Source organism: Quercus suber, unplaced genomic scaffold (genome assembly GCF_002906115.3).
Source record: "Quercus suber isolate HL8 unplaced genomic scaffold, Cork oak 2.0 scaffold_59, whole genome shotgun sequence".
NCBI classification, from domain to species: Eukaryota; Viridiplantae; Streptophyta; class Magnoliopsida; order Fagales; family Fagaceae; genus Quercus; species Quercus suber.
The window spans coordinates 1705180-1719295 of NW_027069524.1; the positions used below are offsets into that span (position 1 = coordinate 1705180).

Sequence of the window (14116 nt, forward strand, 5' to 3'; positions counted from 1 at the left end):
CCTATAATAATTAATTAATTATGTCCAGATTATATAGTGGAAAAGTAATTATGTATATGACTATAGCAAATTGTGCCAATTTTTTTAAAAATAAAAATAAAAAAATCACGATCAGGAGATTTTTTTAGATCTCAGTAGGTATAACTGGACATAAGTATAGATACTTGGTAGTCAAGATTTATACTACGCTTTGCAACGATCTGTCTAACTAAAGTAAGACAGTGTGAACTGAAGACAACGACTAGCAAAGCGCCACGTTATACCCCCACGGTGCACAAGACAGAACACTATAAATACGCCGCCTTGTTCACACTCTCAGAACAAAACTTTGTACTCTGAAAACCAAAACAAAGCAAAAGAGCTCTCTCTCTCTCTAAAATCAATCATACCCACTTGATATATCTTGGTTCTAAAGCGCCGCATTTTGGTCCAAAAAGATTTAGGCTTTCTTTCTTCTTCAACGATCACTCTCACAGAGACAGAGGTTCGTTTATTTCTTCTTATCTTCTTGTTCTATATTTTTCCTTTTTTGTTTCTTCTTTTATTTTTTCTTGGATTTGTTGTAAAAAAGGTTTGTGATTTTTTCCTTTTCTGTTTCAGTTTTTACTTTTCTTTTTCTTTCTTTTTTTTTTTTTTTCTTGGGGTTTTGTTGTATAAAGCTTTGTGATTAGTTCCGTTTAGGAATTCAAATGTTGCCCCTGAATCTTTAGGGTTTCTGGTTTTTTTTTTTTTTTTTTGAATGTGGGTATTATTGGAATTTTGTTTTGTTAATTCGTTTATTTTTAGACTATTAATTCTAATCCTTTATTGGCAAATTATAAAAACTGTTTGGATTTTCCGGCCCGTAGGGGCGGAGCTACACTTACCAGTGGCCCCCAAAATTTTTTAAAAACTTCATAATGTATATGTATTTTGCAATTTTTTTTTAAATAGTAGACCTTAAATTAATAGTTAACCCCTCCAAAAAATAAAAGTTGGCCCCTACAAAAAGTAATTGAACAACTAATTGTGGTTTCCAAAAAATATTGGTTAATAACAACAAACTATCCATATTGTAGGCAAAAAAAAAAAAGTACTTCTTTTTAGTTTTTTCTTCTCTTAATTGGTAAGTTTTAGTTGTTGAGTTCAAATAATAAGTGGTAAGTTTTTGTTGTTGAGTTCAAATGGTAAGTTTTTAATAAAAGAAACTTCTACTTAGAGTTATTTTGTTTTATTTGGATTAAGTCTTTCAATGTTGTTGTTAAGTTTCGAGTTATTTGTCAATACTTGATTTAGTTATAAAATGTTAAATGAAAAATTACACCGAGGATATGTAATGTTTGAGGGTGACAATATTTAAAAAGCAATTTTCTTAAACACGTGTGTGTGAAAATATCAATATGTAGTTGCGTAATAAATATATAAATATGTAATTCGGCCTTCCCAAACCAAAATTTCTAGCTCAGCCCTTGTTTTCGGGGGGTTTTTTGCAAAAGCGTTTGCAATTATTCAATTTAGGAAATTCAAATTGTTATCTGAATCTGTGTTTTCGTTGAACAGAACAGGGCATCATTGGAGTTTTCATGGTTTAATGTGATCTGGCTATGGAATCTTCAAAGAAGAGGAAGAGTAGAGGTGATGGAGTGTCTGTGGCTGAGACATTGGCCAAGTGGAGAGACCATAATGCTCAGCTTGAGTCTTCGGCCAAACGCGCACGTAAACTTCCGGCTATGGGGTCGAAGAAGGGATGTATGAAAGGAAAAGGAGGGCCTGAGAATGCACTCTGCAATTACAGAGGGGTTAGGCAAAGAACTTGGGGCAAATGGGTTGCAGAGATTCGTGAGCCTAACAGAGGAAAGAGACTCTGGCTTGGCTCATTCGATAATGCTGTTGAGGCCGCTTCTGCTTACGATGAAGCTGCTAGGGTGATGTATGGTGCCTATGCACGACTCAACTTCCCGGAGTCTGTTTCCACCATATCTGGCCCTACTCCTGTGGAATCTGAGGTTTCTGCTGTTGAGTCTACTGCCATGGCTAATACAAGTGAGTCTACAGCCATGCCAACTGCAAGTACTTTGGTGCAGGATGAGTCTGGTGTAACGAGCTACTATATGGATAGTGGACTGGACCAGTTTCTGGATTGTTCTGAAAACGAACTTTTTAATGTGCAAGAACTTATGGCACTATTAGACAGTGATCCTCATGGCTTCACAGATTCAGAACTGGGATTTGGTTATTATGGTGATCAATTCGGAATGCCGTACAAGTAGTTTGGGGGAGAGGATGAGCTTAATTGGACGTGATTACTTGCTGGGTTATTCTATTGACTGTGCAGATTGTCTTTGTAGTTTGTAACATGCAAAAAGTAGCCACTTGGAGATTTTTATTTTTATTTTTTATTAATGAGTTTTCTATTGTTTTGGTCAGCATTTTAAACCATTTAACATCAAAGTAAAACTATAGTCAGTGCCTTTTCTCTCTTGATGCAACTTTTGGTGTAGTAAAAATTATAGTTACTAACTTACCAATGTTTTTTGGGTTAATCCAATTTATATATTGGTCTAAGTCTTGGAATTGATTAGTATTAGTTTTCCATTATACAAAAAATTTTAAAATTGACTTATTTGAGTTTAGTATCCTCTCACTAGATTAACAATTTAATTGTTTACCTCAGTCCCCCAAGCAAATTTTTTTAATTAAAGATTTAAGTTGCATAACAACTGTAAACCTGTTTCTAATATGGAGACTCTAATTCTACATGCTGTAAATTTTTTTTAGCTCTTTTTGTTCATATTCCAAGTTTCCAACTTTTGCATTGGGTTTTTTTGATTGGGCCTCTCATAAAATAGTTTGGCTCTGTGGACTTGCTTAAATTAAGGAACCAATTGAGCAAATTTGACTGTTGCGTCCTCTATTGTCACAAAATAGTATCGGCTTTATTAAAAAACAATGATCCTCTTTATTTTTTTTCTTATTAAATGTATTTATGTAATTGCTATATGGAGTTTGTGTCTTATTTTGAACGACATCTTCTATCGGCATGCAAGAGAATGTCTTGTCTATCTATTTTAGGATATAAAATTTTAATTAAGACAAAACAATGTAATAAATAAAAATTATTTTTTAAATTTTATACTCTTTTTGAGTGTTTAACATTTTATTATGTCTCTTGTAGTTTAAGAGTGTAAAAAAATTTAATCTTCGAAACAATTTTCTCTTCCTTTCTCTTTCTATCAAAATTAAAATTAGAATTATTAATTTTCAAGCACTAAAAAATAAAAAAAAATAAAAAAAAAAGGTCTTATAGCCGCGTTTTAAAAACGCGGCTATAGCTCTTGAAAATGTGGCTATAGGTCAATTCGGTCTATAGCTGCATTTTCAGTCGTTATCTAAAACCTATAACTATAGGTCTGAGGGGTCTATAGCCACTGTAGGGGTGGAAAGCCCAAAAATGAATATTGGGCCGTGGACCTTGTCCGAGGACGTTTAGTAGTCTGAGGACAAAGAAGCATTAATGATTGGGTGAGAGTCAGTGGGCTATGAAGAGATTATGTCTACAAGAGTTAGGGAAGGCGGTCCAAGGAGGATTGCCTCCTTGGCTAAGCAGAGCAGAAGTCAGAAGGTGTGGTCTGCCATCAAGAGCAACACTCCGGAGGATTCTATTGACAAGGATAAACATCATGGAGGCTTAGGATAGAGGGAAACTAAGAAATATCTAAAAGAAAGCTGCTACCACCGCATTTAATCCTCTGCAGCTAACTCCCTGGCAGCATTAATGTGGAACTGATACTTGAACAATGATTTTCAGCCTTACAGCTACCCTCAAATACTTCAGGAAGGTGTTGATGGGACAATGATGAAAGCTAGTAATTTGACCTACATGTGGATGATGGAGATGAAGGAAATTTGATGGGATAAAAGAGAGAAAGGCTCCTAAGGGAGAAGAATTGGAAATTAAGGGAAAAACACTGTAGCAATAAAAGTTATACTTGTAATCAAATTCAAGAGAAATATATAGAAGAACTAGTCTCCTTGGATTGTGCCAAGGACAATTTTTCTTTAGAGAAAAATAGCTCATTTTTGTTTTACTGTCATCTTGATCCACTATAATTATTGTCCAACTCATTAGAGCCTACTTTTCCAACCTACTCTCTACAAATTAATTGTATTGGGTTTTTTGTGCCCAAATCCTTTCACCCTTTGGGCATAGGAACCAAATAAGGTCCTTACAACCGCGTTTTTACAAATGCGGCTATAGGCTAGGACCAATGGCCACGTTTCTAAAAACCCGGTTATAGGACATACTTTAGCCGCGATTATAAAACGCGACTATAGGGGACAACTACAGCCACATATTAAATACGCAGCTACAACCCTTTTTTTTTTTTCTCTTGGCCAGATGGCGGCGGCAGCATGGTCCTGGGTGATGCTTAGAGATGAGAGGTTTGGAAATGGAGGGTTGAATGGAGAGCTTCGTTCCGATTAGAGAGCTGACCAAATTGTTATGAGGGTTAAGACGCCATGGAAGAGTGAGAGAAGATGATGAAGAAGACAAATCGGAAGTGAGTCACCGCAGTAGTGCTGTTGATCGGATTTTAACAGTGAATTTGGATCTGTTGGTGTTCTTTGTCGTAGTCTCATTAGGGGGAGGCATTTTGGTGAAATAAGGGTTTGATATTCTTTTAGTGGTTGTATTTATACTTTGCCTAAAGCCGCGTTTTTAAACCACGGCTATAAGCAAAACTAAAGCCACATTTTTAAAACGTGGCTTTAGCTTTGCCTATAGCCATGGCATATAAAAGCGGCTATAGACTAAATTTACAACAACGTTTATAAGTAAGCTAAAGCCACATTTTCCAAATGCGGCCATAGGTAGTTTAAAAAAAATGATTTGGTTAGTCCTATAGCCACATTTTCCAAACACGGCAATTGGTCCTAACCAAAAAACGCGACTATAAACACCTATAAATGCGACTATAGACGTATCCTATAGCCGTGTTTGAAACTCGCAACTATTGGTGAATACTTTAAGCCGCAATTACTAAAAATGCAGCTATAGCTCGCCTGTAGCCGCGTTTTTGCAAACACAACTATAAAAAACGTGGCTATAGCCCGCATGTTTTGTAGTGAAGACAAATTCATTACTAAAATCCATTGTTCAATAGCTAAACTCCAACATTGCCAAGAGAGACAATGACCTTCTAAAATATTTTTAGAACTATAAGTTTTAAAATATGTTTTTATAAATATATTAAAATAGTCCAATCACTATATTAAATTATATAAAAATGTTGGATTTTTTTTCCTAATTCATGTATTGGTTATAAAATATTAGTAAGTAACAGTGCATTTTACATTTGCGTTGGCCCTAGACTAGGCCTTATTTTTTTCAAATCGTGAATTTAAGTGAGTTTTGAAAAGAATTTGTTTGAATCTAAATTGAGATATTTAATAGAAATGAAACCATTTCAAATTTACAAAATTTTAAAACTTTTTTTTATTTTATATTTAAAATACTCTGCGCATATAAAAAAGTCTTCATAGAAATGTGGCCATATTTGCATGAAAGACATTTAACATGCCAATAGCATAGTTAATATTTCATGATTTTAGCATGATTATAATGGTATTAGTATAAATAAACCAATTCAATCTAGGCTAAAGGTGTTTAAAAAACCAAATATCAAATCAATTTTTTTTTTGTGCAAATAAGTGTTTAATGAGTACTACTATTGAGATATTGGAAGAAACTAATAACTCTCCTAAAATGCCTCACTCTTACAATTGGTGATGTTGTCAAGTGTCAAAATCAATAAATTTTATTATTTTGTACTATTTTTTTATGGCAGAAATACTATTTTCGTCCCTATATTATCACCATATTCCCACTTTGGTCCTTACTTTTTATTTTTACCGCTTTTAGTCCCTATTTTGAAAAACGTGTTTCGTTTTACTCCCTCCCGTCATCTTTCTAACGGAAATATCCTACATGGCTAATAGAATGCACTGTTGGCACTCAGAATGCTTACATGGCCATTAAAATAATAATAAGAAATTTTAATTTAGCATTTAAATAATGCCACGTCAGCATTTTATTATTTAAAAAAAACCACGTCATTCTTTGTCCTTTTCTTTAATTATTTTAAAATAAAATAAAATAAAATTTTAATTATTATTTAAATAATAATTAAAAAATTTTAAAAAATTTCTTTTCTTTTCTTTTCATTATTTTTTTGGAAGATTACATCAATTTATGTTCTTTGTATTCTTATTGTTCATGTTCTTCATGTTTTTAGTAAATTAATTCTTATGGTAGGAGCGAGTGGAGGATAAAAAGGATGTCAACGAAATTGTCACCAAGTAGCACCCGCATGAAATGGGCATCCCTGGTGATGGTGTGCCCCACTCTAAAGGTTATGGTAGGAGCGAGTTCAAGAGTGATAGCTTTGACTCAAAGCCTTGTTTGGTAGAAAATTGTGAAAGAGATGGTGGATTTTTTGAAGTATGCATAGGCTACATTTGGTCTTTTGGTGTATCTGTAACCAAGTAGATATTGCCACTCGTGTTGCGTGTATGTTTTCCATAAAACAATTGACAATCTTTTTAACTTGTTTTGATTTTCTTGGAGGCTTTAATAATTTATGTATGTTTATGTGCAACGGAAACTTCCAAAAAAGATGCACTAGCTATTCCAACAAAGACCGAACTAAAGAAAATCTCCCAAGGTCCAAGTTTGAAGGACACATCTAAAGAAGATCTCCGTAGGTCCAAGTTCAAGGGCGATGGACTTAATGACAACGCTGACAGTGATTCTAAGCCTTGTCAGTTGGATCACTGCAATGTAGATGGAGGCTTTTACGGAGCATACATGTATTTGTGAAAGGCAAACGAATGAGATTTTGTCAAACTTGTATTATGTATGCATTTCTTTTCTTTACTTTTGCAGTACTTTATTTATAACCAAACAAATCAAAATTGAAAACTTAGATCAAACAATAATCAACATACACCAATCAAAACCATAAATCAACATACACCCACCAAAATTCAAAACCCAAAAATCAACATACACCAACAATCAAACCCAGAAATAGATCTACATATCTAGAAATTTGAATCCAACATACACCCACTAAAATCAAAAGATTTGCAACTTCTTTGTTCACAAAATCAACACCAATCTCCAAGTTGGAAACCCACCAATCCATCGAAACACAAAATCAAATCCAACTTGGAAACCCACCGATCTCCACCATCCTTCAAACCCCACCATTCTCTCGAATCCACCCTTTGGAATCACAACCCACAAACCCACAAATCTACCACAGATTAGTGCACCAATTTGCCACAAACCCAAATCAACAAAACTCACAACCCACAAACCCGGATCAACAAATTACAAACCCCAAAGACAATGACATCATTGATCAATTCAAGAAAGGAGAAGATCCGCATTTGCTTGTGGCCGCACTCATAGCAACAGTAACCTTAGCGACTGGTTTCACCATGCCTAGTGGTTACATCGACGAAAAGGGCCCAGATCAAGGCCTAGCAATTCTTACAAACAATTCATCTTACAAAGCATTTCTCATAAACAATACAATAGCAGACACTAAAGAAACACAGAAAAAGGTATAGAATACACACCATAAAGTGTAATAGAAATAAGAGAGAGAGAGAGAGAGAGAGAGAGAGAGAGAGAGAGAGAAAGGGAAAAATCTATTAACAGAATCGTATTACATCAAGAATGAATTCCACACTAAATACAAATGAACGAGCTCTGATATATACCCAGATGCCAAGGCGGGAAAATCAGTTACATTCCTAATCTAATCTAACTGCCTAATACACGTGCCAACACTTAAGTTAACCAGTATTAAAACGACTGCATTCTAATTAGTGCTGGACTGGAACAACACCGTTTGACTTGCCCTGTTTCTTCTTTATCGTTGGAACAGGATTAAGTTCATCTTCACATTCTTCAATTGTGCAACTGCTATTGCTAGTGCCTAGTACTTTCATCCCCCCTCAAACGAAAGGAGAATTTCCACAAGTTTGGAAGTTAACCAATGAAATCGAGAAGAAGGTAACCCTTTAGTAAATATATCAGCAAGTTAATCATTTGAAGAAATATATTTGAGCAGAAAATCCTTCCTAAGAACTTTCTCACGAACAAAATGGTAATCCACTTTAATGTGTTTGGTACGGGCATGGAAGACAGGATTAGAGGCAATGGCCAAAGCAATTACATTATCGCACCACAACAAGGGAGGATTGGAAAGGAAAATGCCCAAATCACGAAGGAGCATCCTAATCCAAAACAACTTAGCAGCAAAAGAAGCCAATGCCCTATACTCAACCTCAGTGGAAGATCTAGAAACAGTGGATTGCTTTTTAGCTGACTAGGTTATAGGACAATTGCCAAAGAAAACAACAATGCCAGAAATAGACCAACAATCAACTAGATCACCAGCCCAGTTAGCATCACAATAGGTAGATAAGGAAGAAAAACTAGGAGTGAAAGCAAGTCCATAGTGAAAAGTACCCTTAAGATATCTTAGAATTTGTTTAGAGGCCTATAAATGATTCTATATAGGGGCACTCATAAATTGACAAGCTTGTTGAACAGCAAAGGACAAGTTTGGCCTAGTAAATGTAAAGTATTGAAGGGCACCAACAAGGCTCTTATAAAAGGTAGCATCAGACAAGGGAGGACTATTATGAGGCAAAAGATGTTGATTGGTGGAGCAAGGAGTCTTGCAAGACTTACAATCAGATATAGCAAACTTGGACAACAAATCAATGGCATATTTAGTCTAATGCACAAACAAACCAGAATCAGTGTACACAATTTGCAACCCAAGAAAGTAATGAAGAAGACCAAGATTTGTAAGATCAAAGGCAAAACTCAAAAGCTGAATGATAGAAGCAGTGAAGACAAAATCATTCCCTGTAAGAATAATATCATCTACATAAAGTAAAAGAAAGACCAAATGACAAACATGCATGTAGATGAATAAGTTTCCATCAGCACCAGAAGCAAAGAACCTAATATGAAGCAACAAGGAGGTAAATCTCTCAAACCAGGCTCTAAGAGCCTATTTGAAACCATAAAGGGCCTTGTGAAGAAGACAAAAATGATGAGGAAACTGAGGGTCAACATAACCATGTGGTTGTCTCATATAAACCTCCTCTTTCAAAATGCCATGGTTCATTGACAAGGCCAAAAGAAGTCTCACAGTAGCAGGTTTTACCATAAGATTGAAGGTCTCATCATAGTCAAGACCATATTGTTGAAGATAACTCCTAGTCACTAACCTGGCTTTATACCTAGTAATAGAGCCATCAACATGCCTTTTCGATTTGTAAACCTACTTATATATGACTACATTCTTATTAGCAAGCAAAGGAACTAAGGACTAAGTTTTCTGTTTATGAAGGGACTGAAATTCAGAGTCCATGGCAGCTATCCATTAAGGATGTTTAGCAGCAACAACATAGGAATGAGGTTCAGTCACTGTATAGTCATGTTAAACTGTGAGAGCTTTAGGTTTATATATACCATGTTTAGATCTTGTAACCATAGGATGAGAATTGTGAGAAATAGGATTGGAAGAAGAAGAAGGAGGAGCAAAACTAGAAATAGCAATAAAAGAGGGAACATGAAAAGAAGGAACATCAAAAGTGGAAAGGGAAGAAGGAAAACTAGAAGGAGGTGGAACCATAGGAATAGGAGTAGAAGCCTGAAACAAAGAAGGTAAGAGTGAAGAAGTGAGGTCTAAAGAAGTGGAAGAAGGACTAGAATCAAAAGTGGATATAGGATCAGATATAGAGGTAGAACCAACACCATTAGAAGAAGAATCTGATGTGAAATGGGGAAACCAGAGAGAGAAAGTAATGGTAAAAGGAATATTAGGATTAGTAGAAAAAGAAGACTAAGTAAAAGGAAACAAAGATTCATTGAACAAAGTATAACAGACAATGTAAATCTTATTACAAGTAGGATCAAGACAAATGTAGGCCTTTGACAGTGGAGGGTAACCTAGGAAAATACATTCTTGAGACCTAGGTTGAACTTTGTTCTTATTATATGGCCTAAGATAAGGACAGCAAGCACAACCAAAGGCCTTAAGAGCTTGAAGTAGAGGTTGTTTAGAATACAATCGTTCTCAAGGTGATTTGAAATTCAATACAGAAGAAGGTAATCTGTTAATAAGAAAAACAGCAGTAGTAAAAGCATAAAACCAATAATTATAAGGTAAATGGGATCTATAAAGGAGTGAAAGACCTGTTTCAACAATACGCTTATGCTTCCTTTTAGACACGCCATTCTATGAAGAAGAATGAGGGCAAGAAGTTTGATGCAAAATACCATTGGAAGAGCAAAAGGCTTGAAAGGCAGAATTGGTATACTCAGAACCATTATCTGTCCTAAGCACTTTAAGCTTAGTGGAAAACTGATTTTCAACAAGTGCCTTAAAATGCTTAAACACAGATAAGACCTCATGCTTACACTTGAGCGAAAATAACCAAGTAAATCTAGTGTAATCATCCACAAATATTATATAATAGGAAAAACCAAGAACAGAAGATAAAGGAGCTAGTCCCCATACATCACTATGAACCAAATCAAGTACAAAAGTAATACAATAGGAGATTTAGTCAAATGGTAATTGTGCATCTTAGCACTTATACAATATTTACAAGAAGAAGAACAATCTTCAATTTGAGACAAAGTAACAGAATTAAAGAAAGGCTTAAGTGCAGAATATAAAAGCCTAAAACTAGGATGACCAAGCCTGTAATGCCAAAGCAAAAGAGCATCAGACTTAAGAGAGTGAGAAGCTGACACAGTGGAGGTAGAGTTGAAAGTAGTGGAAAAGGAGAGTGAGGAAGATGATGGAATTGGATATACACCATCCTTATCCAACCCTTTATAGAGGATTTTCCCCAAAGCAAATCCTGAATTAAGAACTTGTGAGCATCAAAATAACAAAAGACATTATTTTGGAGACACAACTTATGAACAGATAAGAGATTAGAAGCAAGATCAGGAACACTAAAGATATTATTAAGCCTAAAGTTATAAGTAGAAGTTTTAAGCTCACTAGGACCAACAAGAGTAACCAGAAGCTCCTATCCATTGCCCATTTTAACAGTTTCATTGCCTACGATAGGTTGTTGATGAAGAGATAATTGAGATAGATTGGGAGTAACATGGTCTAAACAACCTGTGTCTATTAGCCAACCATTGTAGCTCTATACTTGAGAAGAATTAGCAAACCATTGAAGCCAACTTAGCAGGTGGATGTCTCCCTTGGTATGCAAAGTCCATTCTATGATAACAATCAAGAGCTGAATGACTACCTTTGCCACAGATTTGACAAGATGGCCTATTAGATTGAGGTTGACCTAGAGGACCTTGAAACCCTTGTGGCTTAGAAGACTGCCCTAGATTATTAGAAGTATTAAATCCACCATTGTTATGGTTGAAACCAGTGTAAGGATTGTAATTGCCACTTCCACCTATTCCTTTCTGATTAGAGTATCTACCACCTCTACCTCTTTGATTAGAATAACCATGACTCTAAGACTGAAAATTCACATTCATAGCCATTGAAGGAGAAGGAACATTATTGGACCTTTTCTTGATCACTCTCTCCTCTGCATTAAGTAGAGTATTCAACTCTTCAATAGACAAAACATCACTACGAGTCCTAATTGCAAAACTAAAAGAGTCATATTCAAAGGGCAAACCATCAAGAGTAATATGAAGAAGCTCTTCATCATCCAAGAAAACAAAAACAACAGCCAATTTATCCCTAATTTGCTTAATCTTTTGGAAATAACCATCAATTGTATCAGTACCTTTCTTCACTGCACTCAGTTCATTTCGAAGACTCATGACATGAGACCTAAACACTGAGGCAAACCTCTTTTCTAACACATTTCATACTCCCTTAGCAGATTTTTACCCAACAGTAAGAGCAAGAATCAAACGAGACAAAGTGGAATTGATAAAAGTGAACATTGCTTGTTCATGATTCTTCCAAGAAATGAAACTAGGGTTAATCTCAGTAGTGAGATTACCAGAAGAATCCTTCAGAAAACGATCTGGAATAGCAATTGAATCATCAAGAATGTCAATCATTGAGTAAGTTTCAAGAATTACCTTAATCTGATACTTCCAAACAATGTAATTGCCATAATTAAGCTTGACAGTCATCATGGAAGACATATTGGATAGAAGAAGTAACGAAGTGTTTGCAGGTAGCGCTGTATTAGTCACAGTAGGAGTTGAACCAGAGGTAGAAGACAAAGTTGTGGAAGCCATTGATAAGGATCAAAGCTCTGGTACCATGAAGAAACAATAGAGAAATGTATAGAATACACACCATAGAATGTAACAGAAATGAGAGAGAGAGAGAGAGAGAGAGAGAGAGAGAGAGAGAGAGAGAGAGAGAGAGAGAAAAATACTAAGATAAGGCAATGGAGGCCCGCCCACTAAATGTTTCATGCCAAATAGTTAGGTTTGGAGGAGACAGAAACAAAAGATGAGTCTACTAGTGTGACAAACTATTCTTGGAATAATGGATTGAGTAGTTATTAGGTTAATCTGTAAATGAGTTTTTTGATGTAGGATAGGTTGGAATAAGTTGGTATAAATTAACTCGTACATCCTTATTTAAAAAACTTGTACACAATTAAAAGGTAAACAACAATCAACCAAAAAATAATAATAATAATTACACCCCAACTATGCCTAGTAAAAGAAGATATAGAAAAAAGAAAGGAGCAAACAATCAAAATATCATACAAATACCCATTTAGAGCACTAGCAATTACAATTTTATACCAAATGTCATTTTAACATATAAAAACCTTTTTTTTTCCCTATTTTAATACACCACTTTACAATACACTCTATATCAAATATTCTAGTCTTTTCTTCAACACATTAAAATAATATATACAATACATTAAATAACCTCAAAAACTCTCCTACGATATATATATATATATATATATAAATACAAAATATCCCACCAACCACAACTCATCCATCACAACCCATGAGCACCAATCACCACACAAAATCAACCATTGACCACCAATATCAACTCACTGCAACAAACAAAATAACCAAAAACACAGTACAACCAATATCAGTCAACTTCAACAACAACAAAAAACAAAACACAAAAACCAATATAAGCCCATTGCAAGAAAAAAAACTATATGGGATTCCATAGATGTAGATTNGAGAGAGAGAGAGAGAGAGGGAAAAATCTATTAACATAATCGTATTACATCAAGAATGAATTCCACACTAAATAAAAAATGAACAAGCTCTGATATATACCCAGATGCCAATGCAGGAAAATCAGTTACAATCCCAATCTAATCTAACTGCCTAATACACGTGCACACGTGCCAACACTTAAGTTAACCAGTATTAAAACAACTGCGTTTTAATTAGTGCTGGACTAGAACAACACTGTTTGACTTGCCCTGTTTCTTCTTTACTGTTGGAACAGGATTAAGCTCATCTTCACATTCTTCAATTGTGCAGCTGCTACTGCTACTGCTAGTGCTTTCAGACACAAGACATAAGACAGTGATCAATTTGCTCTCTAGTTATTTTGTTCTTGCCCACTTTTTGCATCATTGTGCAGACACAAGATAGTGATCAATTTACTATTCTAGACTCAGTTTGGTTGAATCGGTCTTGCCATGTTGGCCATGGAGTTAGAAAGAGTTGTGAGAGTTTTGGAAGACAGAGAGAAAGTTTGAGAATATTTTAGAAAACAGGGAAACACAAAGAACATGATGATGTTCTTCAAAAAAAATTAATGAAAGGAATATAAAAATTAATTTAATTATCTTTTTTTTTATAAAAAAAATAGGAATTGAGAATTTTGTTATTAATTTTTTTTTTCTGTTGTGTTTATTTATTTAAATGCTGATGCAGACTTTTTAATGTTAACTAAAATTTTTATTATTATTTTAATGGCTACATAGGCATTCTGAGTGCCAATAGTGCACTTCGTTAGCCAAGTAGGATATTTCTGTTAGAGAGATGATGGTAGAGACCAAAATGGAACGCATTTTTCAAAATATGGACTAAAAGTGATAA

At 34.9% G+C, this 14116-nt stretch overlaps 1 protein-coding gene across 1 annotated transcript; it reads left to right on the top strand.

Annotated features, from left to right (window-relative positions):
- Window positions 1–341: 341 nt before the first annotated feature.
- Window positions 342–2376, top strand: LOC111997905 (putative dehydration-responsive element-binding protein 2H). Its single transcript, XM_024030037.2, has 2 exons — window positions 342–484; window positions 1540–2376. Exon 2 carries the CDS (start codon window positions 1584–1586, stop codon window positions 2247–2249), a length of 666 nt encoding a protein of 221 aa, XP_023885805.1. The 5' UTR covers window positions 342–484; window positions 1540–1583; the 3' UTR covers window positions 2250–2376.
- The last annotated feature ends 11740 nt before the right edge of the window (window positions 2377–14116 follow it).